Below are 26,724 nucleotides of genomic sequence, written 5' to 3'. Positions count from 1 at the left end.
ATAATCCTTACATAATTTAGCTCATATTTGTGAGCTGCAACTATTAAAACTATAGTACGTTTATGCCAAATTTCCTGAGTAAGAAAATTATTTCTTCAAAGACAAAAATGTTATGCTGACCTAAAGGACACAGAACAATCTGGCTCAAATGTATAGTAGCATGCTTTTCAGAATTCAGGTATACAAAATACTGAGTCAGAGAAGACCTATGCTATTTATGCAAAAAGGATTGTTATAAACAGTGAGGCACATAGTTGCTTAATAACCATTATCATTCCAGCATACTAAAAACACTGGTCTGTGTGTGTTTCCTGAAGGACATAAGTATAGCCCTTGCTAGATCAGACCAAGGTTTCTTTTAGTTCTTTCTGCTCAGACCACCTGATATGGAGTATAATAGTGACTCTAAACACATTTTTATAGGCTTGATAGGCTTTTTAATTTGAAAGAGAGTAAACTGGCCAAGTCCACCAAAACCATTTCTGCCTACCCCAGTAAAATATTCTTCAGTATCCATAGACTGTTCCATAGATACCCTGCTCTAATCATACAGAGGTAAATATTTTGAAATCTGGAGCACCTTAAAGCTGGCTTCTCACCATGGTGGGGTGGGAAAGCTGTCTTCGTGCTGGCGCAAAAAGGAGGCGCTATTTGCCGCTCCTTTTTTGGCTGGCAAAAAAGCGGATTGGAGCCATGGCATTCAGTTGCCGCAGTCCCGATGCAGCTTTGTTAGGGGCAGCTTGAAGGCACCCATTCTGGGTGGTCTGTTTCGCCCCTTAGTTGACATAGTTGAATAAGAATGTTTAAAAGTTCTACAGCACTGGTTATGTTTAAGTCAAGGGTGGGAATTTTGCTGCCCTACAGGTACTGATAAACTGCAATTTTCTGCAGCCCTAGCTTGCATAACTGATAGTAAGGAATGCTGCAAGTGTGAAGTCAAAGGCTTTCATGGCCGGCATCCATAGTTTTTTGTGGGTTTCTTTGGACTATGTGGCTATGTTCTAGAACAGTTTCTTCCTGACGTTTCACCAGCATCTGTGGCACATCTCTTCTAGAACATGGCCACATAGCCCGAAACCACCCCCCCCCAAAAAAAAAAAACAAAAACAAAAAAAAAACCAATGCTGGAAGCTGCCAATCAACAGCTTCTGGAGGCCTACATAATTCCCACCCTGGTTTATGCAAAGAATTTCAGCAGATCCTCTCAATAGGAAGGTACAGGTGCAAGCCACAGTGTAGAAAGAGTCATACAAGCAGCTCCAAAAAAGGCAGGTCTCTTATTCACAAAGCACAAGGAAAAGTACTGATCCCAAAACAAGAATGTAAAGCACACTCCTGTTCGCATATATGGGTTCACAGAAACACCAGCCAGTACCATTCACTACAAATGGGTTCTCAGGCAGGAAGTGTGAAGGGTAAGTTGCAGCAGACACTGAGTAATTTCAAAGGTACTATGATTCAAGGAGAAAACCCTATACAAGAGAAGAAGAACAAGTGCATGACATTTTAGCAAGTTCTAAACTGTGTTCTGAATCAGGGAACGGGAGGTTTTAGTCTGTAGCCCTTCCAACACTGCACGAAGAATCGCCGCAGCTGCCACAGCCCCAGGGTCTGGCTGCTCTAGGCGGGATGAGCTGATGTAACTGGCTCTGCCTGCAGCAGCTTCCATATTCTTTGTAGATTCAGCAGCAGCTTCTGCTTTCTGATGAAAAAAAGCAGAAGTGTCTGTTGTACAAAATAGACTCATCACCATCAAAAGCATTTACACATTTCTCTGTTTTAAATCATAATGCAGGATTTGGAATCTACATCTCCCCTTTTCAGCTACTGTTCTTCTTAACCCTAATACTTCAGACAAGCCACTGTATGTTTCCTTCTAAATATTTAAAATGTTTCGGGAGTTTTCAGATTTGCAACAACACAGAATCGTAGAGTTGGAAGAGACCACAAGGGCCATCCAGTCCAACCCCCTGCCATGCAGGAACTCGCAGTGAAAGCATCCCCGACAGATTGCCATCCAGCTTCTGTTTAAAGACCTCCAAGGAAGGAGACTCCACTACACTCTGAGGGAATGTGTTCCACTGTCGAACAGCCCTTACTGTCAGGAAGTTCCTCCTAATGTTGAGGTGGAATCTCTTTTCCTGCAGCTTGCATCCATTGTTCCGGGTCCTGTTCTCTGGAGCAGCAGAAAACAAGCTTGCTCCCTCCTCAACATGACATCCCTTTAAATATTTAAACAGGGCTATTATATCACCCCTTAACCTTCTCTTCTCCAGGCTAAACATCCCCAGCTCCCTAAGTTGTTCCTCATAGGGCATGGTTTCCAGGCCCTCACTATTTAGTCACTCTCCTTTGGACATGATCTAGTTTCGCAATGTCCTTTTTTAATTGTGGTGCCTAGAACTGGACACAGTATTCCAGGTGGGGCCAGACCAGAGCAGAATAGATTGGCACTATTACTTTCCTTGATCTAGACACTATACTTTTATTGATTCAGCCAAAAATTGCATTGGCCTTTTTAGCTGCCGCATCGCAATGTTGACTCATGTTCAATTTGTGGTCTACTTAGACTCCTAGATCCCTTTCACACATAGTCTCGTTCAGCCATGTGTTCCCCATCCTGTATCTGTGCATTGCATTTTTCTGCCCTAAGTGCAGTACCTTACATTTCTCCATGTTGAAATTCATTTTGTTAGCTTTGGCCCAACTTTCTAACCTCCTGCAATGTCCGCTCCACTTTTGGTTTCTAAAGCAAAATTCTCTGGCATTATTGGCCATAATCTTAACTCTGAATTTTTAGAACCTCAAACAATGGATACTCAGTATATCCATTGTGATCTGAGAAATGTGATATAAGGAAACTTAACAGTCTGCCTCATCTTCCTGACTTACGAAAAGGTTAATAGCTTTAGGCTGTATGCTTATTAATAAACTCACCTGTACAGCTTTGGCTAGAATCTGCAGTGCATTGGCGTTAGGCTTCTTCAGAGCTCTGAGTTCAGCAGCAGCAGCACAGAGTGAATCCAGCTAGTCAAGAGATTTATTAAACAGACAGAAGCTCAATCAGGGTAATAACAGAAGGTCTTTAGCTGACATTGTGACAAGGATAGTACTGCCTGACCCACTCTTGCACTGTTGGATGCCCCATTTTTGCAGTAAATCACTATAATGGGAAATATTTAAAATGTCTTAAGCTAACACATTTGACTCTGGGACAGGCAGTCATCCAAGAGGGGTTGTTTGTATATAAAATTATAGCAGAAAGGATACAGCATATGATCTGGTAGAAACCAATTATATAAATGTTTTTATTGCGTAAAAGCCACATGTATCTTGTTTTGTAGGATTTAAATACAAATCCCGCTAAAAACAGCACTGGAAAGTCTCTGAAAGCACTGCTGACAGTCGCTTTCTATTCTAATGCAGGCAGCATATTGTGTAGAGTATCTAGATCTCAATATAGCTACATCTCAGTTGTTCTTATGTAAATCTTCAGAGTCGGTTAATGTTAACAATCACCTTTAATAATAGTCAGCATAAATGACAACATCTACTTATATATCAAAGAGTTCATGCAACACTGAATCCATGAGGAAGCCTTAAGAAAAGGTAGTGTGAACTGATGCATCATTATGTCACTGTAGGTTGAGTAATCCTTATCTGAAACACTTCAGACCAGAAGTATTTTGGATTTTTTTGGATTTTGAAATATTTGCAGGGGTAAGGGGTGCAGGGCCCCCATGAAAGTGGGAAAACTGCAAATTACACTTTAAAAACCCCCTGAAAGAACACTTCTCTAGAAATCTCTGGGCCCTCCAGTGCACGTTTGTGGTTAATATGGTCAAAAGTTGTGCTGGAGGACCTAGAGATTCCTAGAGAGAACATATTATTCAAACCCTGGAATAATCAAACTTGCAAAAGTCAAAGGTGCAAATGTGGAGGGCCAACTGTACGTAATGAGATATCTTAGAGATGGGATCCAAGTCTAAACACGAAATTCATTCATATATACCTTATACACATAGCCTGAAGGTAATTTTATACACAAAATTTTTAAAATAATTTTGTGCATGAAACAATGTTTCTGAATTATCAGAAGGCAAAGGTGTCTCTATCTCAGCCACCCATGTGGAAAATTTTGGATTTTGGAATTTCGGATAAGGCTTATTTAATATATAATGCTTAGCATCTGGCATATGTAATTGTGTGATACAGTTCAAAATACCTACTTCAAGTTCTGTCAAATGTGATGCTAATTAAAAACAGGAATATATAGGGGTTACTTTTGCTTCAAGTTTAATCATGACAGTAATAGAAGGGATAATGAAGGACAGGCCTGGTATATACTACTCACCATGGTTCTATCTCCAGGTGCAGCGCCTCCATACCTGCCAGACAAAAGAGTCAGTAACATAATATGCACATCACCACACGTCACAGACAGTGGCTGGATTCACACAAAGCAATAAGACAAAAGTTTGACAAATGCGAATTTTCCATGAGTCTTCCAAATATGTCACATGCCACTACTTGATTCCTGCCACTAGTGTCTAAACGAAATTGAAAACTTACCATGATGGCAAGCATCCTGGTTTCTTGTGTCCTTTACAACCCAGGAATCTAAATGAAGAATTGCTATTGGCTTATGAATTCTGGATTATTTGGAAATAAGAAACCAAGATCTTGGATCGATATACTTTTGTTTCTGGTTTCGGCACTTGGTGTAGCTGCTAGCAGGAGCAGCAAGCTCATCATGGCATTATTTTTCTGTGGTGGAGGGATGGCATGCTTTTATGAGGTAAGATGCTATGCAGACATTAGCAGTGCTGCTGGTAGAGTCTCCCAAGTCAGACAGGCCTTTGCTGAGGAGTCAGACTAAATGTGCCAAACAGCTCTTAGGCAGCAGGAGTAGTGTGGGCTGACAGTGGCAGAGAATCTCTCACAGGCAACAGGAGTGGCACCATAGACATCATTTGTTAGTACTGCGCAGAAAGAGGCATTGTAACCCCCTTTTGAATGTCTTCTACTATGTAATACCTATTATGAGACAATCCAAAATGAAACAAGAGATAGTGCCAGACGATGATACTCCCAGGTTGGAAGGGACTCAGCAAGCTATTGGGATACAGTAGAGGATGAATGCTGGTGCTAAGGATGCAACTGCACTTAAGTCAAAAGGATGTTCAAACTGCTGATGTGCTCAGAGGTGAAATTAAAGTCCGAAGCTCCACAACACTTATTATAGGAACATGTCAGAAGCATAAATCAGGGGAAGCTAAACATAGTAAAACAAGAAATGGAACATAAAGACATTGCATTGCTTAGAGTGAGCAAGTTAAAGTGGACAGAAATGGGACCCTTTGAGTCAGATAATTACACAGTGTTTACTCAGGATATGAAAATCTAAAAAGAAATGAGGTAGCATTAATAGTGAAAACAGATGTAGCAAAAGCAGTTAATGGGTATAATGCAAAGTCTGACCAAATCATATTAATATCAGGGAAAATCCATCAATATAAGCATAATCCATGTTTATGTTCCAACTACAGAGACAAAAGTATAACAAATTGAAAGATTCTGTGCTTGAATCCAGGAGGAAACTGACCACACTCCAAAACAGAACTTCTTGTTAAGTATATGCAAAAGTAGGAAACAAGCACAGAATGAAGGATTGTATGAAAATTTGGTCTAGGATCAAGAAATGAAGCAGGAGAGTGACTGATTTAATTTTTTGAGTCCAACAGTTTGTTCATCACAAACACATTCTTCAAACAACCCAAGAGGCAACTGTATGCATGAACATCACCTGGTGACTAATATAGAAATGAAACAGACTACGTAATGGGAAGCAGAAGCTGGAGAAGCTCTATTCTCTCTGCAGAAACAAGACCAGTAGTTGCACAGACCTCAAACTACTAATATTAGAGGAAAGCTAAAGAAGGACAATAAACCAACAATTTTTGTGGCAAAATACAACCTGAAGAACATCTTATTAAAATTTAAAGATATTATAAAAATAGATTTGTATTATTAACTCTGATAGATTTGGAGCCAGAATTGTGGATCCAAGCCAGTGACACTGTCAGGGAGGAATGCAAAAAGATACTATCTGCAGCCAAAAGTAAGAGGAGCCTTAATGGATGATGGATGAAACTCTTTAAGCAGTTAAGGAAAGACAAGAAGCAAAAGTAAAAGATTTCACAAATAGGGTCAGAGCCCTGAAAGCAACTGTTTGGCAACTTGTGCACAATAACAAAGAAAATTACTATAATAATCAATGCAGAGAAATATAAGGTGACAACAACAAAAAATGGAAGAACAAGAGATCTCTTCCATAAGGTCTGAGAAATCAAAGGAAAATTTAAATCGAGAGGTGGGAATGCTCTATGACCAGCAAGGGAACACTTTAGATGACCAAGTACAAATTAAAACAAAACAAAACACAGAAATAATACACTGTAGTATAACAAAGAGATGAAAAGATTACATATTAATTCAAGAAAGAGCCTTCGATGATGAACCTACAATTTTAGAACGTGAAGTGGAAGTTGCACTGAGAGCATTTGTGAGAAATAAATCACCAGGAACAGATGGTATACCAATGGAGCTGCTTCAAGCTACAGAGACAGAAACTATTCTAGTTATAAGTACAATTTGTCAGCAAATATAGAAAACAAAAGAATGGCCCACACATTGGGAATGATCAATATACATTGTAATCCCCAAGAAAGAGGGCACCAGGGAATGCAGTAACTTCCCGACCATTGCATTAATTTTCCATACAAGCAAAGTGATGCTCAAAATTCTACAACAAAGATTATTATTACACAGTATATGGAGGAAGAAATGTGAGATGTCCAACCTGGGTGAAGTAAATTAAGAGGCACTATAGCATACACTGGATAATGGTGCACCAAAGAATTTCAGAGGAAATTCAACCTGTGCTTTATAGATTATAGCAAAGGCTTTGATTAAGTAGATCATGAAAAATTATGGATTGCTCTTAAAGATATGGGTGTGTCACAATATTTTGATTGTCCTTATATATCCTGTACTCAAGACAAAAGGCTAGCATCATGATGGAATCATTTCCAGTGGGTAAGGTGGTCAGGCAAGGCTGCATTTTACCACCCTATCTGTTTAACTTGTACACTGAAAATATACATAAAACAGGATTAGATTCAGAGGGAGGAGGCATGAAACCTGGAGGAAAGAACATCAACAATTTAAGATGAGACCATACTGCTAGCAGACAGTATGAAAGACTGGGAACGAGTAATGAAGAAAGTGCAAAAGGAGATTTACAGCTAAATATTCAGAAAAGAAAAATAATGACCACCGATGATTTACATAAACTTTAAAGCAGACAACTAAGACACTGAAATAATTCAAGATTTTCCATACTTTGGTTTATCATTAATCAGAATCGAGACTGCAGTCAAAAAATCAGATGAAGACTAGATCTTGGAAGGGCAGCTGTGAAAGATCTAAAAGAGATCTTGAAGTATAAAATACACCATTGAATATTAAATTAAGGATTGTCCAGGCCATTGTATTTCCATTCTATGTAGGGTTGTGAAAGCTGGACAGTGAAAAAAGATGGGTTTTAGAGAAACAAGTCATGCCAGACAAATCTAATCTCTTTTTTTTATATAAAATGACCAGGTTGGTAGATGAAGGGAATGCTGTGGATATAGTATATCTTGATTTCAGTAAGGCCTTTGACAAAGTTCCCCATGACATTCTTGCAAACAAGCTTGTAAAACACGGGCTAGACAAGGCAACTGTTACATGGATTTGTAATTGTTTGACTGGCCGAACCCAAAGGGTGCTCAACAATGGCTCCTTTTCATCCTGGAGAGAAGTGACCAGTGGGATCCCACAGGGGTCTGTCCTGGACCCAGTGCTATTCAACATCTTTATCAATGACTTGGATGACAGAATTGGGGGCATAGTTGTCAAATTTGCAGATGACACCAAATTAGAGGGGAGTAGTTAATACCCCAGAGGACAGGATCAAAATTCAAAATGACCTGAATAGCTGGGCCAAAGCTAACAAAATGAAATTCAACATGGTGAAATGTAAGGTACTGCACTTAGGGCGGAAAAATAAAATGCACAGATATAGGATTGGGGACACATGGCTGAACGAGACTACATGTGAAAGGGAACTAGAAGTCCAAGTAGACCACAAGTTGAACATGAGTCAACAGTGCAATGCAGCAGCTAAAAAGGCCAATGCACGTTTAGGCTGCATCAATAGAAGTATAGTGTCTAGATCAGGGGTAGGCAACCTTTTTGAGCCGGGGGCCGGGTTGCTGTCCCTCAGACAACTGGGGGGCTGAAGCCGGGGTGGGGGGTGGAGCTTCCACCCTCTGGAGGTGGAGCCACATACTGGGGGTGGAGCTTCCACCCTCTGGAGGTGGAGCCACATACTGGGGGTGGAGCTTCCACCCTCTGGGGGCAGAGCTGCATGCCGGGGGCGGAGCTTCCACCGAAGCCCTGCGAGGAGGAGGAGGAGACGTGTGCTGACTGGTATCATTATCATTATCATCATCATCACCACTATCATTGTTACAGCAGATCTTTCAGCAATAAATGCACCAAAAATACACAGAAATGAACTTTGGAAAGTCACAGTGTCTCACCTTCAGAAATAATAAAAATAATGAAATGAAATAAAAAGCAATAAGAAAAATAATGAAATGAAATAAAAAGCAATAAGAAAAATAATGAAATAAAAAAGCAAAAATAAGTATTGCATATAGTTAAAAATTAATTAAAAAAACCCAAGGCAGACCTGAAATGACTCACCTTTCCATGTCCTCCTCTTTTTCATCCTCCTCCTCTTTTTCATCCTCCTCCTCCTCCTCCTCTCTTTCATCCTTCTCCTCCTCCTCTTTCTCCTCCTCCTCCTCAAATAAGGGAGGCCTGGGGCCGCAAGAGCCCTGGGGGCAGGCCGCCTCCTTGCCTCGCCCGCGCGCTTCTCCTCGGCCTCAGCGGAGCCAGGGCCCCACGGAGGCTGAGGAGGAAGCCTGCGGCCCCGCGCGCTTCTCCTCGGCCTCCGCGGAGGGCGGGGGAGGGAGCAGGCCGCAGGCAATCGCGCCAATCTCGGCGGCCCCAGAGTCTCTCCCCCTGCCCTGTGGGAAGGAAAAGGCCTCCCGAGAGGGTGGGGCGAGGGAGCAGGCCGCTGGCGGCAATCGGCGGCAGGGCCGGCCTGGGGCCGGTCCCACGGTCTCCGCGGGCGGATCTGGCCCGCGGGCCATAGGTTGCGGACCCCTGGTCTAGATCAAGGGAAGTAATAGTGCCACTCTATTCTGCTTTGGTCAGGCCCCACCTGGAATATTGTGTCCAGTTCCGGGCACCACAATTTAAAAAGGATGTTGAGAAACTGGAGCGTGTCCAAAGGAGGGCAACTAAGATGGTGAAGGGTCTGAAAACCATGCCCTATGAGGAACACCTTAGGGAGCTGGGTATGTTTAGCCTGGAGAAGAGAAAGCTAAGAGGTGATATGATAGCCCTGTTTAAATATTTAAAGGGATGTCATATTGAGGAGGGAGCAAGCTTGTTTTCTGCTGCTCCAGAGACTAGAACGCGGAATAATGGATGCAAACTGCAGGAAAAGAGATTCCACCTCAACATTAAGAGGAACTTCCTAACAGTAAGGACTGTTCGACAGTGGAACACACTCCCTTGGAGTGTCGTGGAGTCTCCTTCCTTGGAGGTCTTTAAACAGAGGCTGGATGGCCATCTGTCGGGGATGGTTTGACTGAGAGTTCCTGCATGGCAGGGGTTTGACTGGATGGCCCTTGTGGGCTCTTCCAACTCTATGATTCTATGAAGAGAATCAACTCATTTGAAATGCGATGCTGGAGGATTGTTCTACAGCAGTACTTCTCAAATAGTGGGGCGGGCCCCCCAGGGGGGGCGCAAGGCTCCATAAAGGGGGGCGTGAGGCTCAGGATACCGTGTTATGCAGAGGTGTACTTATAACAATTTTATAGACAAATGATACTATTTACAGTCATGCGAGGGGCACGAAATGTTTTCTTCTTCCTAGGGGGGGCATGACAGAAAATAATTGAGAAGCACTGTTCTACAGATACCATGGACTGCTAAGAAGACAAATAAATGAGCCTGAAACAAATTAAACTCTCTCTAGAAGCCTGAGACAGTTTTACTTTGGCCATATCATGAAAATATATGTCACTAAAAAAGACAATAATGCTTGATAAGGTAGAAGGCAGTAGGAATAGAGGAAGACTGCATTAATGATGGGCAGACTTAATCGAGGAAGCCACGATCATGAATTTGCAAGACCTGAGCAGACTGGTGACGATAGGGTGACTATGGGCTGAAGCACATGGCCCAGAAGCAGCGGCCTCTGGCCACTCCAGCGCCAATAGTGCCAGTACTGCGGCAACTGCATGGCTTGCCACGATCCCAAACAGGCCACCAGCAGAAGTGGATTAAATCCACTCCTGGAAAATCCGGCTCTTGCCTCCTCAGCGTGGCCTCTGTGTGGCTTCCAGCTGCTATGGGGGTGTGCATCATGTAAACACCACACTCTCAAAGTGGTCAAAAGTGCTTTATTTGGCCCGTCTGATTCAGACCTTGAAGGTCTCTCATTCATAGGGCCACCATAAATTAAAGTTGACTTGACAGCAGTTAAAAAGGACCAGCCAGGTCAGATTGAATTTACTAGTGTACCTACCTTGAATTCCATTATGAGAAAAAAGGTGAGACATACATTTTGAAATAAATAAGTAAATATAGCTAATTCACAATAAATCAGGATCATCTACAATTAACTAAAATTTTGGGGGTTGTTCCCACTATGGTTTAAAACAGATTGTGATCTTCTTTAAACCACCATGGTTCCCACTTAATTTGAATCCCTGAAGTGATTCGGAAGGGGGGGGGCATGGTTTTTATCCATTTAACCCGCGTCAAAAAGACGCTGGTAAAATGGGGAGTTTTTGGGGCTGAATCCATTTATTTGGAAATAAATCGATTCAGCCCATGTGGGAACCAGGCGGAAGTGAATCGGATTCAAATCTGCCCTGGTTCCCATTGGCAGTGGCTTTCCTGGCCATACCTCCATGCTCCATCCTCAGTCCTGCCTCTCTCCTTCTGCCTCGGCCTCCTCTCTCCTTCCACCCCGGCCTCTCCTCCGCCCCCGGTATGGTCAGGAGGACGGAGGGAGATGTGGTGGGGAAGCCACAGCTGTCGCTTCCTGCACCAATTCTTGAAACTGGCACAAACATAGTGGGAACCACTGTGATTGCTGAACTGGTCTCAGGAATCAGTTCAGGAAGTGAATGAAGAGGTTAGTGGAGATGAGGCCTTGTTTTATTATTTTGTGGGAATGAAATAACTGCTTTTTTTGAAGCAAGGAAAAAATGGACAATTGTTGTAAAATATCATTTATAATTATTGTTACAATCATGCAGATATTGCACTTACTGCATCATGGCCTTAATACCAGCGTCTATAGCCATTGACCAGGCTGGCAAGTCATTGTCAATACGCAGGGGTCGAGCAGCTGCTGTTAAAAACAGTCCATAGAGCTGTAAAGAAATATGAATGCATTCTATCTCTGACAGTGTAAGGCATCACCTGTAACCCCATGGGTATCACACACAGCACTTCTCTTTTATGTATTCCACCTGCTCCTAGACATGAGTCAGATATTTTAAACTAGAAGTGATCTCCCTCTCTGAAAACATACCATTAAAGACAATATTCATAATCCAAATATCCATATATTAAGTCAATTTCTGAATCCAGACTGGACATGCTTCTCTTTTTAGCACTTCCACTTTGTGGAGACTTTTCAGAATTTTTAGTTTCATTAAAAAAAAACTGTTTTGGTTAATTTTATTTTTATTAAATCCACACCAAAGCTGTTATCATTTCCCACCTTCAGGTTTGCAGAGTGTTTTCAGTGTCATCTTTAGTTTTGTTTTTTTAATTTAATTTAATTTTTTTTACAAATTTTTATTGAAAAAATAGACAGAAACTCTAACCAAATATACAGACAATCTAAGCAACAATATATAATATACAAAAACCACATACATACATACATATCAAAATTCATCTAATTTATACAGAATTACCATCGCCCTTGAAAAACTAAATGCATTTTACCATATCATCTCTAATTAATATGTTTCTTCCTTTCACCCCTTCTCTCTTTCTTCACTACTTCTTATTGCATTCAACCTCGTTCTCTCTCTTTCCCCTCCTTTTCTTCCTTTTCTTTTCTTCCATTCTCTCTTCTATCTTCTTCCCCAACAACCTGCATTAACTTGCTTTCTTAAACTCCACCCCCAACTTCTTTCTACTCTACTTCTTCTCTTTGAACTTACTAATTTCCCATTCTTCTCTATATTACAGTCAGATAACATGCCCTTACCTTCTTCTACCTACTTTGCCCTCATCTATCTTTCCTCTTCCAATTCCTTTCTATTCAGATCCATAACATTTCCAATGGGAGGAGAGGGGCAGAATAGATGGGAGAAAGGGGGAAGATACAAACCCACCAATACAGACCAACACAAACACAGACACAGTTCCATCATTCATACAGCTTAACTTCCCACTGGTTATTCATTGGAAAGCTGTTCTATAACCTCCACTAGATTTTCCTAAACCTTTCCCTATAATGTCATAATAAATATAAATTCATTAACATAAGATATTTCTTGAATTTCCTTTTCCAATTACGGATTTATATTTTTGGTAATCCAAATATCCATGTGAATATATTAAGTCAATTTCTGAATCCAGACTGGACATGTTTCTATTTTTAGCACTTCCACTCTGTGGAGATTTTTCAGAAATTTTAGTTTCATTAAAAAAACTGTTTTGGTTAATTTTATTTTTATTAAATCCACACCAAAGCTGTTATCATTTCCCCACCTTCAGGTTTGCAGGAGTGTTGTCAGTGTCATTTTTTGCAATGAGTTGCTGCTAGATTCCATAGACTGTTTTTAATTGCTGCTCTGAAGATATCACCACCACACGAAAAGAAATGGCTTTTGCATGTTCTTAGAACTGGCTGCCCATGCAGATTGATTTCTGCAGTGTATTGCTTCTGACCAACCAAAGAAATGGTAGTTTGTGAGGTGCTTGTGAATATGCCTTCTCTGTACAATGGAAATGACTGTTGTTGGAGGGTTGCTCTGGGGATTTCCCTGTTTTTCACTCTTTTTTCACAAGCCATGCCTTAGTTCAACCTTTTTGTGCAACGGCTTTCTAGTGAAGGAAGGGAATGTGAATTCCAAGAGTGCTCCCTCTCTCAGTATACAGACATACTAAAGCTAGTACTTAGTACCATTGGTCTTTAATATTTAGCTAACAGTCATTAGTACATCTTAGGGAGGGTGTCCAAAACTTACCGCCCCTGAGGAACCCCCCATCTTCTCCAACAACAGTTTTGCAAGGGAAGAGAGCAGTTTAGAGGGGTCTACCGGTAGAGGTCTTGCATTCAGCCATTCCTGGATTGCTAGGGAAATAATACTTATGGATTAGAGGTGATGCCTTTCAGACTTATGTCCATCTATTTTGCAACAATTTGTGTTTTTCAGCAGTGCATACCTCACAAAGAACTAATAAGTTGGTATTGCAAAACCAAGCCTATCTTGTAAAACAAATGTGCTGACATCTCTGAACTGGAATGAGAATGAAGAAAAAAGATGTCATAATATTTTTCAGTTCAGGAATGTTCACCTTTCCTGCCAATATACACATTATGGTAATGAAGGCAACAACACAAAATATACTTTGGATTTTGTTTTATAACCAACATGGCTATGTGGCTTGCATATTTGATATTCCAGAATCAGCATCACTAAGGAATAACTTAGCAACAGGAAATAGGAAAAACAAAACAAAACAGAAAGCCTTTTCACTGAAGATTTGTTACTAACACATCATTCAAAGAATACATTATCCTCTCATACAGATGCTGCTATCCTATTCTTCGGACTCTTGCCTCAGAATTTTTTTTCTGCCAATCAATACTGATATTTGGCAAAACAGGCATACTAATGCCTTCAATTCCATTTTTTAAAGAAAAGGCAAGGTGTAACTACAGATGATGAAGGTATGATAACAATCTTAAATAATTCCCAGCACAAAACATTATTATGGGATAGAAGTAGGAGGTAATTGCTTAAGAAATATCAGGGGAGTTATTCCAACATTACTAACCTCTGGCAGCCCGTGCATGTGTGCTGCCACAATCCCCATCGCCTGCAGCCCGATCCAAATCATTCAGCTTATCCTGTAGGCTCAGCAGTGTGTCACATACCTTCTCTAGAGCTTGTCTCATATAGGGAGAGGATGGAACTAGAAGAATTACATGCAAACATTAATTTATTTCAACAGCAATGAAGCTCTTTGCGTCACATTTTGTTTTGTACAGCAAGTACTGAATTTGCTATTTACTTTCCTTTCATAATAGGTTTGCCACAGTCCACCTGAGTCCTCAACTAAGATAGACCCTTTCAACCAATGGAACTTGCACAAATGTTGACTTACCAAATTACCATTGATTCCATGGACTAACAACTGAATTTAGATCTTTGTATACAGAAAACTCTAACCCAGTGGTTCTTAACGTTTATGCTGCAGATGATTTAGATGCAACTCCTAGAAATCCCAGGCAACATGGTCAATAGAAAGGGATTCTGGGACTTGAAGTTTGGAATATCTGGAAGAGGAGAGGTTGAGAACCACTGCCATAACCAAGCACAATTGCTTTATCAGAAGATTACTTCATACATTTTCACTTGATTTCTCAATATCTAATGAAGCAGGTAAATTACTGAAATGATTCTGCTGAAGAGTTCTCAGTTTGAAATGAAGTAATATAAACATATTACTTTGATCATCCAGTCATATATGCAAGGTCACTTACACTGGACCATGATTAACATTATTAATGGGTGCAGAGACACACCCATAGGGGTTTCTCTGTTGTTTTTAATTAGCCCTTATTTAAGCAGTAACTTAGCATATTCAGTCTCCAAACAGCCAAATGTCTCTGCTAAGAAAGCACAGAATTTTTTATTGGTCTATATGGCATATAACATTTAACTAAGAATCACTTTACGATCAGACTTGTTTTTCATACTTTCACTACTAAAACCATAATGCATTACAACATCCAGGTATACAGCATAAAGGAAAAATGACATTTCCTACCAGATTGTAAAGTTAAGATATACAAGTGTTTTTTCCAATGGAAAATACCTCCACTTCTTTTTACCAACCATTTTTTATCATTCTGATTGTTTCAAGAATAAATGTAATAGTTTTGGTACCAAACTGTCCCACATATTCAGATATACATTAGAAATCATGAAATACCAGGAAATTTACCCAATGCTGTCTACGCTGATGTTCATTTTACTTATGATTTTAATTAAAGAAAAATCTGAGTTGTAGCAAATACAACATCTAAAATATATATTTTACATTAAAATTCCATAAAAATAGACCAAAATCTGCACTCGCCCACAAGCCCAAGTTTGACTATCAGTCCTGAACTTGCATTAAAAATTTTGAGATATTTAATTAAGTGTAAATATCATGTTTGGTCAACATCAGTCCTTCATTGTACATTCTGAAGCAAAAATTACAGAACTGTGGAATGACTGCTTGGGAGATACTTGAAAAAATTGATGGACCATCTGCAGCCTTAACATTCCAGTAGATAACACAGTAGGTTTGGTGACTGCAATTAAGCATGTGGATTTTTACAATACAAGTTGAGTATCCCTTATCTGAAAAGCTTAAGATCAGGGGTGCTTCTGACTTTGGAACTTTTTGGATTTTGGAACACAGATATATAAAATGCCATAGGACAACAGCTGAGGCAATGGCAAGACCAGGCCACTAGGTGTGCATTCTTCAGGCTCCCCCACCTCCACAAAGAGGAGCAGGAAGGAAGGAACTGGTACAGCCAATTTTGCAGGCGAACATGTGACAGGTGCAGTGGCTGCTGCTACTGCTTATCTTCCATTATCAATCCCCAGTCGATGTGAGGTCTAGAGTGAAATGCAGCTGCGGCACCTGTTGGCAATCATCTCCAGCCTTGGCCTGGAGGACAGCTCCATGCCAAAAACACCACACTCTCCTCTGCCCTCTTTGTCTGCCAGATAGCTTTCCTACCCAAGTCTCCAGAGGATGAAAACCCAGTATAGTAACTAACTCCCGATAGTGACAGTGGCAGCGGCAGGGCTACCAGCCACTTGCTTCCACCTTCAAGGCAGAGGCTGTGGCATTACTGTTCGTTTTTCAGTGAGGTGAGGCTGGAGAGAGATGTGAGGATCTGTGAAATGGCAGAAGGCATTGATTTGTGCCAAGCACTATACTTGGATTCCCACCATTTCATAGATCTTCACATCTGTTCCCAGCTATGTCTCTCTTTCCAACCTTGCTGGAGGAATAGCAGAAGTGCTGCAGATGCTACCTCAGAGGTGGAAGCCGGCCGCTAGCAGGCTCCTCGAAGGCAAGGGAACCCAAAGAATATGCACCTGGTGGCCAGGACCTGCCACTGTATCTGCTGCTGCCCTGTCATGTTCCTGCTCAAAAATGTATGGATTTTGGAACATTTTGGAATTTCTGATAACGGATACTCAACCTATGTAACATACCAAACACTTTGAATTAAATAATAACTTTAGTGAGATCAAAATGTGATATACATTTTTGTCATCCTCAGTATGCCAAATACTTGCTTCTGTGCATTTACAACCCAGGAATCCTTATCACAGCACATTTATGGTTTCATAACTCTGTTTTATGGCTTTATTAGCACTTGAGGTGTCCTAGTTTATTGCATCCCGTTCTGGTATCTTCTTATCAGATTAAGACTGTCTGATGTGTACTATTTCTAGTGTTGTTTTAGTGTTGTTTCCCTTGTGCTGCTATCCTCAATCCAGAAGTTAGTTAAACCCAACATTTATTCTCTGTTCAGTAATTTTTCTGAGTGCTTTTTTTAGAATGGCATACATCACATTTGATTCAAAATTTTCTTGAAGATTTCCTCATACGTTCAGAATTTATTACCTGTACTAGATTCCTTAACATTACAATTCCCAAATATTCTAGCGTCACATGTGAAATGATTACATTCTTTCCAAGAAATGCCAGCTCACAGAAATAAACCTAACTAGTATTTTGCATATTCAGATAGAAATGCTATGAGTATCTTATTATCAATATTATATAGCTGGGACACTGAGCTTTGAGAGGATTTTGCTTTGTGTCACACAAACTGTGAGAGGGCAAAAGTCAAGTAGAAGTTGCAAATCCAGAAGTCAGTACTACCTTCCATTGTTCAAAGCTATACAAACCCTGGTCAAACCTTCTTTAACCCAGACTTCCAGACAAGACACGACTCTTAGAGGTATTCCCTATCCATCTCACTCTGTATCTTGAGAAAACAATTTTCTGTCATCACTGAGAACCAGAATTATCCTCTGTATCAGTGAACTAAAAGAGTGAGGCCACAACATAAGAACAAAGCATGAGTAGCAAATGCTTCAAACAGTACCTTCGGGTGGAAAAGACTCTTCTTCTTCAAAGTCCTCCTTGGGCGCTATCCTCTCTCTTTTCTGGCCTGTAACAGACACTTTGGCAGGTTGTGACCAGGCAACAGCTGTAGTATCTGAATCTAGGAATGGGAATACAATCATGAGCTGAAGTTTTGGTCAGTTTCACAACAGCATGGCTCATATTCATCAGAAGGATGTGTGTATATGTGCCTTGATCCACTGAATTTCATAGGGTTTCTTAGGCAAGTAATATTCAAGTAGTGGTTTTGCCAGTTCTTTCCTCTGAATATTCACTGGTAGTCTACCATCCAAGCACTAACCAGGGATCTGGTGCCTTTAGGGTATTAAGACCCTTTGTCAAATAGATATTAATTGATGAATTCTTTCAAGATTTCCATCTTTTTTTATTGGGCACAAACCACAGAAGGCTGAGTATGAATACTAAATAGGCAAGCATGAAATAATTGGAAAGTTAGTAAAAAAAGGGCTTGTATTAATGAGTCACAGACATATACTAGCAGTCAGCTGTTGTGTACCTTCAGTAAGCTCATAACCAGTGCCTCATTACCAGGATGAAAGTAAAATTAATACATCATATATATATCTTAAATGTATGTGCTACTCTGATCAATTAACTGATCAACTTACCTTACAAGATGCAATGTCAAGAAGAAAACTGACATCCAGGAAACTCACCTAGGAGACTCAGTATCTCATCATCCACAAGCAGAATGGTAAGGGAAACACCTGCCATTTCCAGTGCAGTCATAAAGGAGCCAACAAAAGCCCGGGAAATTTGAACACCCTTCCTTTCTACAACAGTGAAATGAAAACAGAACAGCAATGCTCTGAATAAGGAAATAGACTGATAGGAAATGAGAGAGAACTCATTTAGAATTTTTTAAAATAATGCAAAGTCATATTTAGAAGGAAATAAACATATTTTAATGGAAAATGACCAAATCAGAAAACTGAGCACAAAATAGTAATACTGCAGTAATTAGAGCAAGTTCAGTTCCTAGAATTCTCATATGGAACTGTGCTTACAGAATGCTCCCACAGGTAAAAGGGGGAAGATATTTGGAGCTTACTGAAAACCAACTTTGGAAGTTTGAGAAATCATGTGGAACAGTTCTGGGGGATGCATGAAGTATCTGCAAAAAATAACCTCTCCTCCATCTGTTTTGTGACAGTTTAATTAGAAAGCAGTTTCCAATTGCAAACGGAAACCTTTAGGGAGTGGAGGCTTAGAGAGCTAACACTAATTGACACTAGTAAGTGGATTCAGCCTTCTAACCAGAATTATGACTGTTCTGCTAGGCTGAAATCCACCCCTCCCCACACAGAGACTGTCAGTTCTTGATGATGATGGCAACTAGTATTAACTGATGAAGATGTAGAGCTATACCATAGTTAACTTGCAAAGACAGAGGCAAGGAAATAGTTTCCAAAGAGTGGAAGTGATATCCATGGACCAATCTGTGGTACATTTTAACTGTCCTGCCTTGGAGTAAGGGGTTGAAACAGATAACCTTTTAATTTAATGACTGTTTCAAATGCTAATTGAAATGTTTTTAAAGGAAATATGTCAAATTTTCTAAAAAAATAAAATAAATCCTATATATTGTATATTACATAAGAGAGTCAGTATGGTGTGCTGTTTAGACTGTTGGGCTGAGACTTGAAGGATCCAAGTCCTACTCCCAACACAGACATAAAAAACTGGGTCACCTTGAGGAAGCACACTCTCTTAGCCTTACTTACCCAAAGGTTGCTTTAAGGATAAAGAATAGTACAGTTGGCCCTTCTTATACACGGATTTTTTATACACGGATTTAAGCATACACGGTTTGAAAATGTTCCAAAAAAGTATAAATTTACCTTGATGTTCCATTTTTTATTAGGGACACCATTGTGCTATGTCATTATACTTAATGGGACTTGAGCATACACTGATTTTGTTATACACGGGGGATCTTGGAACCAAACCCCAGCGTATAACAAGGATCCACTGTATATGCATCATGTGTATCAGACAATTTCATTTCATTCTATTTTCAATACACACACTTACCAAGATAATGCACTGCAGATCCAGCCACTACACCCAACTCCAGATATGATAAGCCACCCAGGTTGTTCACTACCAAGACTACAGATGCACCTGAAAGCAAAAACAAAATAGGCATGATTGAAAGCTACTCTCAGACACAGGGGAGGTCAAGCAAGAACAAATAATCTGTGTGTTCTTATGAGGAAGAAGGGGGTGGTATTCTAAAAGTTGCGGTCAAAAAAATACCTTTTCCAAGCTCTGGTTTAAACTGACTCCATATGTCTGCTTTTTAAGTTTTAAAAAAATAATTCTACAAAAAAGTTCAAAAAATACAATGAATACAAGAAATACAATGGATATAAGAATCAAAGACAGCACACCTTGGATTGGTTGAAATAGCACACATCAATTGTTTGCCTACAGAAGCTGTTGGACAAATGGTCTTTTCAGCCTATCAAAGGTTTTACCAAGAAATGAGAGAGACCAAACACTTAGTAATATTATAGGATATTAAGTTTCATTATGATTGTAGTCACTTGCTTTTACAAGAGAATTATTCTCTGACTTCAAGACAAAATAGCACTTTCCTGGTGCTGTTTGCACTGATAAATTTCCTGGCTCTCTCACAACTCATAGTCTTTTATGTCATTTCATCATAGACCCTAGCCATAGACTTTTAGGGAAACAACTTGAAGGCTAGTTAAGTTTCATATGGCTACTTTTCAACATCTGGGTTAACATCCAATATAAAAAAACCAGCTGAAATAAATGGTTTCCAGGGTCTCTCGGTCAATAGAAATAATACACATGGCAATCAGAAGATTGTTACTCACCAGACCTGAGCTGAAGATGTGAATCGCTGGAACGATTGGTCATGTGATCCAACATTATCTTTACAATTTGATTTGCTGATGTTATCTGTGAAGTGAGTATGGTATAAACATGACCAGCAAACCACATCTTGATCCTGAACCCCATTTTGAGGCCCCTGAAACCCCCAGTACTCATCTAGGCCCATAGATTCACTTCAAGAAGGGCTTTTTTACCAGGAAGCTGCAACAAACATACCCAAACCAAATACAAATGGCATTAGTTTCCTTTCCCACTCCTCCCCAAACCTTGAATATCACTTGCAAACTGGAATAATCAGGAACCGTAAGTGATATTACACCTGGTGTATTGTGACTGCAGTCCGTAGAGCTAAAACTGGTGCCTCCCCAGTTGCCCACTATTAGTGCAAGTGTACAAGCCTGTACTTCTGTAATTGTGAGATTCAACAGACAACTTACTTTCATCCTGCATACACCAGCTTCACCATGAATTCCTGCAGAAAAAGCAAAATGTCAAAGGTGCCTGCCATGGCTAGCTTCTTCCTAAATGGAAGATAATTTAGTTTAAGGACATTAAACTATGTCACAACATATGACCTCTTGAATTAAGACCTTGAATCATATAGCCAATGAACACTCATATCATGGTCAATAAAGAAGTTTTATCATTAGCACCATAGAATCATTGTTAAGGTCACACAGGGTGAGCAACTTACAATGGAGATGCATGAACAGTTTTGCAAGGCAACGAGCACTGTCAAAAAAGCAGTGCTCATAAGACCATTCCAAGAAAGTGGGCAGCCAACAGTAGAAAACATATGTTACCTAAGCCCAGCTCAAGCTCATCATCAGCAAGCTGGAAGGTGGGTCTTGATCCAGGGACACTACAGGGGGACAGACTTACTCCAAGGGTGCCTGTGTAAAGGGGAGAAGGAAAAAGAAAACTCAATCTACTATATATTTCAGCACCAAGACACCAAACATAGACAAAACAATGCACAACTTTAAATGGTACTAGAATATCACAGTGTGGCATATGACTGAGGAAGGTGCCATGCTAGAAGAACACTTACAATATGTTAAGTGAAACATGAAATACAATTTATATTTGTTACTTTTTTATCCCCCATTCCCTCCAGGAGCTTCACTCTCTAGCCAGTTTATTCTCACAGCTGCCCTGTCAAGTAGACTAGGCTAAGAAACAGTGACTCCCCATTCCCATGCCAGTGAGTTTTGTGACCATGCTGGAATACGAAATTTGGTCTTCCCAGTCTTGGGATGGCACTCTAACAACATTGCATTAGCTATTAAAAACTTTTTAACAAATTTAAAATAGGGGGTTAGCTACAGAACGTGGCCATTCTTTTTTTTTTACAGAGAATACTAATCTTAAATCCCCAACACTCAATATATTGTTAATTTTTCAGAAGTCCCTAAATTCCAGATAAGAATTGCACCAACATGCCCTTGTTAGGTTACTAGATTTCATAAGTGCAAAGAAATGATGTAACCTTGGCCAGAGGTTTGCCTCCAAAAAAGGGAGGTACTTAAACACTTACCCATTTGCCCTTTGACAGCAGTCACTTTTCGAACAATTTCTTTTAGACTAACTCCTGCCTCAGCGAGAGCCCCAGCCACCTAAATATAAATTACATTAAGGAAAAATGTTAACTGATTCTGAAAAAGAGAGCCATTCATTCTCACACATTCATATTACAGGGAAGCAGCCAAATATTTCAGTCTCAATGGACAAGCAAAATAGTTGTGGATAAGCTATTAGTCTGTGATTCAGTTACAGTACTATCAATACCAATATTTCCTCAGAAGCAAGTCACCTGTGTTATATTATTATTATTATCCTGCCTTTCTCCTAGTACAGGGACTCAAGGCTTCTTATGCTCCTTATTCCCAGATTGTCTCTCTTTTTAGATTTGTAAGGGGCTCTTCAGACCAGCACTTTGGCCCGGCCTGGTGGTGGAGTCTGAGCGTCAAGTCCAGATAACGTACACCCTTACTCTGCCACCAGGGCACCATGATGCTGCGCTCCACTCCACATGGCACGCAGCATCATGGCATTTGTCTGATGCTGCGTCCACATGATGCAGTGCTGAAGGAGTGCCGTACAGCTGTGCTGCCATGGCTATGGCACCCTTTTGAGGTCGCAAAAAGGAGCCGCTTTTTGCAGCTCTTTTTTGTGCCCCCGAAAGGCCGGATTGGGGCCACAGCATGCAGTTGCCACGGCCCCAATCCGACACGAAAAGAACTCTTTGGGGCAGTCTGTTAAGCCCCTAAGACATCCATAGCTTGCATATTTGTTGATTCAAAGACATCACACTGTCTCTCTAATCATATCTTTATTCAGGAATCTAACTGGGCTTAATTTTTCTAAGGGCAGTTGTGAAGTTCTATTCAATTTTTGTTTACTGAGTTCAACATGAGAACCTATATATGAATGGATCTGCAGTCAAATATGTTAAATAATATCTTTATTAAACATCTGACAATAATATTAAAAAATACTGAAACAAAAAAAAACAGAATGAGGCTAACAAAGACTGACCCCATCAAAAACAACAACTAGAAAGCTTGTAATAGATATTAAAACCCTGTACTCAAAAAAGTACAAATAAAAACAAACATAAGAAAAATAAACATAGAAAACATAGTGATAAAGAAATTATTTTACTTAAATAAGAGGAATTCATCAAGATGCCAACACCCTCTGTAGTTGAAAAAGGCATTGAAAATCAACAAGGTGGCGGTGGAATCTTGACTTGAACACAGGTAAATATAAAACACAATTGTAACTTTATAAGAGCACCAACACTGTAATGTAAGCCAGGGTTCACTTCCATCTTTATGGGCAAAACAAACCTGAAACACGTTTCCCAAGAACTTAGTTGTTCATCTTCTGTAATTTTTCACAAGTAGAATTTTTTCATGCAAAACCAGGATTAGGTCTTTTATTTAAAAGCCGTAAATAAGGTCACAACCCTTTGAAGAGGCCCAAAGCTTTATGTTTACCTGAGTATCTTTTAAGGTATTTTTAACCACACCTCCTTTGTGTTTTGTCACTATCATCTGATTTTAGCAAGTCTTATTTTAGGTAATGCTGGTCAAGCTATAATCATTCAAGCTACTGGGCAGGGGGATTACAGGACTGTGGGCAAAATCGAACAGAAAGGAATTAACATGGGCACCTCATGCAATACATTATGCAGAAAGGAATGACCATAGGCATATCACATGGTACAAGGTGCTTACATTTCAAAGTAGAATATGTTTTGGTTAATGACAAAGTTGGCCCTGAAACTGGGGACAGGCAATTCTTACCTTGTGTATAAGAACTGTACCACACAGCCCTCTCCTGCCAGCCTTCTTCTGTTTGGTGAAAGCAGAGTCATCCCCAACCACCACCATGTCCACATCAATCCCTTCTGCCCGTGCCTGTTCCAATGCCAGCCCAAAGTTCAGGCGGTCCCCTGTATAGTTCTTCACTATTAGCAGAGTCCCAACTACAAAGGAGATGAAAAACTGAGTTAAATAGTCCCTTAATCAAAAGAGATATTGATCTACCAGAAATGCTACGATACCTGCTCCAGCGTCTTTCATAACCCGAATCGCTGCTAAAATGCTACCGACTGCAGGAGAAGTAAATACTGGGCCAGCTACCACTCCAGTGAGCATTCCCTTTCCAACGTACCCTGAGGAAAGAAAACAGGCAGATCTACATTGCATCCATACTGGGAGTTTCTCATTTACCAAATACACTTATCCCTCCCTATTCACTAGGGTTAGGGGCACAAGACCCCCGTGAATACGGAAAAACCGCAAATAACAAAACCACCATGTTTTTAACTAAGAGGATGATTCCATGATGCTACCTCTAGGTCCTCCAGTGCAACTCTGTGGCCAACGTCCGACAGACACTGACCATAGAACTGCATTGGAGGAACGACAAATGCCTAGTAGAGTATTCTCTCTAGGAATCTCTAGGCCTTTCGGTGCAACTTTTAGTTAAAGTTGACCACAGAGTTGCACTGGAGGACCTAGATATTCCTACAGAGAACATATTAATAAAATCCGTAAATAATCAAAGCCGCAAATATCAAAGCTGCAAATATGGAGGGATGAGTGTATTACCGTTCTACTGTTCTTCCACATAACAGGCAATCAACCTTGACAGCAAACAGAAGAACTATTGTGAAAAGGTTTTCTGCTTACGCAATCTCTAAATATGGCCTCCCAGAATGCTCTCTTCTCCTTATACTGATAAACTGTCACAGAGTTCATTCGGTAGCAAGGTGGGACCATCCTTCCCACATATCCAAATCTCCTATGATACTGACTGCACTAACCTGCGTGTGCAGGCTCATGTCCTGATCCACCTCCAGAAATCAGTGCCACTTTGCCCTGTAAGTTTTCCAAGTCAGAACGCAGTGCCACTCTGTGTCCTTGCAGGAGCTGGAGATGAGGGTTACAAGCCACTATTCCAGCCAATGAATCATCTGCACAACCCAGAATTGTGTTCACTAGCTTTTTTGAGGCCTAAAACAAGGGAAAAAAATAAGACACATAGCCAAGCATACACTTTTCTGTATGGAAGCAATTCCAAATACACAATTGCACAACCAGTTTGAGAGATTTCAGCAACTTGTTGTTGTTGTTGTTGTTGTTGTGTGATTTCAAACACATATCTATTTTGAGTCTATGGTAACATCCGAAAAGGAAATTTTGCAGGAGACCTGTGTAGGATTCATGTTGTACTTGAGCTTACACCTCTCCCCACATCAATTGCCTTTGAACTGCACAGTTGGAGGAAACAGGGACATACTTGTACATCTGCTCTTTACAGATCTTTCACCTCTTGGACTTTGGCTTCCGTGAAGCCTCAAGATATGAAAATGGTTTGTAGATAAATGGGAAACTGAATAACATTTATCAGTTATTCACAAATATTTTCTTTGTCAAATTCCCTTTACTTTTGTCATATTTTGTATTTCACAATAATGCACAACTCTCACAGAATATAACATAAAAATGCATAGTAGCAATATATAATATTAACATAACCATTCAGTAAGAACTGCTTCTTTCCAACAACACAGAATCATAGAGTTGGAAGAGAGCGCAAGGGCATCCAGTCCAACCCCTTTATTCTGCCATGCAGGAACTCTCAATCACAGCATCCCCAGTGACAGATGGCCATCCAGCCTCTGCTTAAAGACCTCCAAAGAAGGAGACTCCACCTCAACTCCGAGGAAGAAGTTTGTTCCACTGTTGAACAGCCCTGACTCTCAGGAAGTTCCTCCTAATGTTGAGGTGGGGAGCTTGCATCCATGGTTCTGTGTTCTAGTCTCTTCTCCAGGCTAACATCCCCAGCTCCCTGAATCGTTCTTCATTGGGCAAGGTTTCCAGACCCTTCACCATTTTTGTCGCCCTCCTTTGGACACGCTCCAGTTTCTCAACATCCTTTTTTGAATTGTGGTGCCCAGAACTGGACACAATATTCCAGGTGAGGCCTGACCAAAGCAGAATAGAGTGGCACTATTACTTCTCTTGATCTAGACACTATACTTCTATTGATGCATCCCAAAATCGCATTGGCCTTGTTAGCTGCCGCATCGCACTGTTGACTCATGTTCAACTTGTGGTCTACTTGGACTCCCAGATCCCTTTCACATGTAGTTTCATTCAGCCAGGTGTCCCCCATAATCCTATACTGTATCTGTGCTTTTCATTTCCCCGCCTTACATTTCTCCCCGTTGAAGTTCATTTTGTTATCTGTGGCCCAGCTTCCTAGCCTCCTGCAAAGTCCGCTTAGCTCTGGGTCCAGGATCCCATAGCCGTGCCAAAGCGGGTTATGATGGCTGCAGAGTGTTTGGGGCCATAGTCCCAAGGGCTCTCTCTCACCTGCATGGTCCCGGGAGGGGCGCCTGTGGCCCTAGGCTGTCAGGGAGGGAGGAGGGCCCGGGGCCTCCGTCTGTCTGTCTGCCTGAGGGCCGCTTCTGGTCGGAGGGACTGGGCGGCCTAGGGCCCACCTCCCCCGCCTTTCAGCCAGACTTCGCCCTGGGTCCAGACTCCGCTCGGCGGCGGGGCTACGAAACACGCGCCGCGAGGGAGAGGGGCGGGAGGAGGGCTCTGATTGGCGGAGAGAGAGGGGCTCGCGCTCCGGCGGTTGACGGAGCAACAGCGGCACGCCCCCCGTCACGCGCCACAGCGCCTCCTCCTTGAGCGACCGCGCCTGCGCCAACATCGACCCCCTCCT

General features: G+C 40.9%; 1 protein-coding gene across 1 annotated transcript; it reads right to left on the bottom strand.

The window, feature by feature from the left end:
- Positions 1 to 1,258: 1,258 nt before the first annotated feature.
- Positions 1,259 to 26,642, bottom strand: TKFC (triokinase and FMN cyclase). Its single transcript, XM_089520725.1, has 17 exons — positions 26,370 to 26,642; positions 24,815 to 25,004; positions 24,050 to 24,160; positions 23,790 to 23,971; positions 22,016 to 22,094; positions 21,282 to 21,371; positions 20,916 to 20,950; positions 20,460 to 20,544; positions 19,648 to 19,737; positions 18,270 to 18,386; positions 17,573 to 17,692; positions 14,221 to 14,358; positions 13,407 to 13,513; positions 11,467 to 11,570; positions 4,355 to 4,388; positions 2,938 to 3,027; positions 1,259 to 1,702 (listed from the first exon to the last, which is right to left on the bottom strand). The coding sequence occupies exons 1-17, from the start codon at positions 26,373 to 26,375 to the stop codon at positions 1,517 to 1,519; spliced, it is 1,764 nt and encodes a 587-aa protein (XP_089376851.1). The 5' UTR covers positions 26,376 to 26,642; the 3' UTR covers positions 1,259 to 1,516.
- Positions 26,643 to 26,724: the final 82 nt, after the last annotated feature.

The sequence above is a fragment of the Sceloporus occidentalis genome, unplaced genomic scaffold (assembly GCF_023333645.1).
Source record: "Sceloporus occidentalis isolate IW3139 unplaced genomic scaffold, rSceOcc1.0.p SCAF_4, whole genome shotgun sequence".
In the NCBI taxonomy this organism is placed as follows: Eukaryota; Metazoa; Chordata; class Lepidosauria; order Squamata; family Phrynosomatidae; genus Sceloporus; species Sceloporus occidentalis.
This window is presented reverse-complemented; position numbering and strand designations above follow the sequence as displayed.

Bases quoted from the DNA above. Each gene is read 5' to 3' on its own strand.
- TKFC (XM_089520725.1), bottom strand. The intron at 22,095-23,789 runs GTAAGAATTGCC...ATTTATATTTAG, and splicing joins GTACAGTTCTTATACACAAG to GTGGCTGGGGCTCTCGCTGA. The intron at 17,693-18,269 runs GTGAGTTTCCTG...TCCCATTCCTAG, and splicing joins TGAGATACTGAGTCTCCTAG to ATTCAGATACTACAGCTGTT.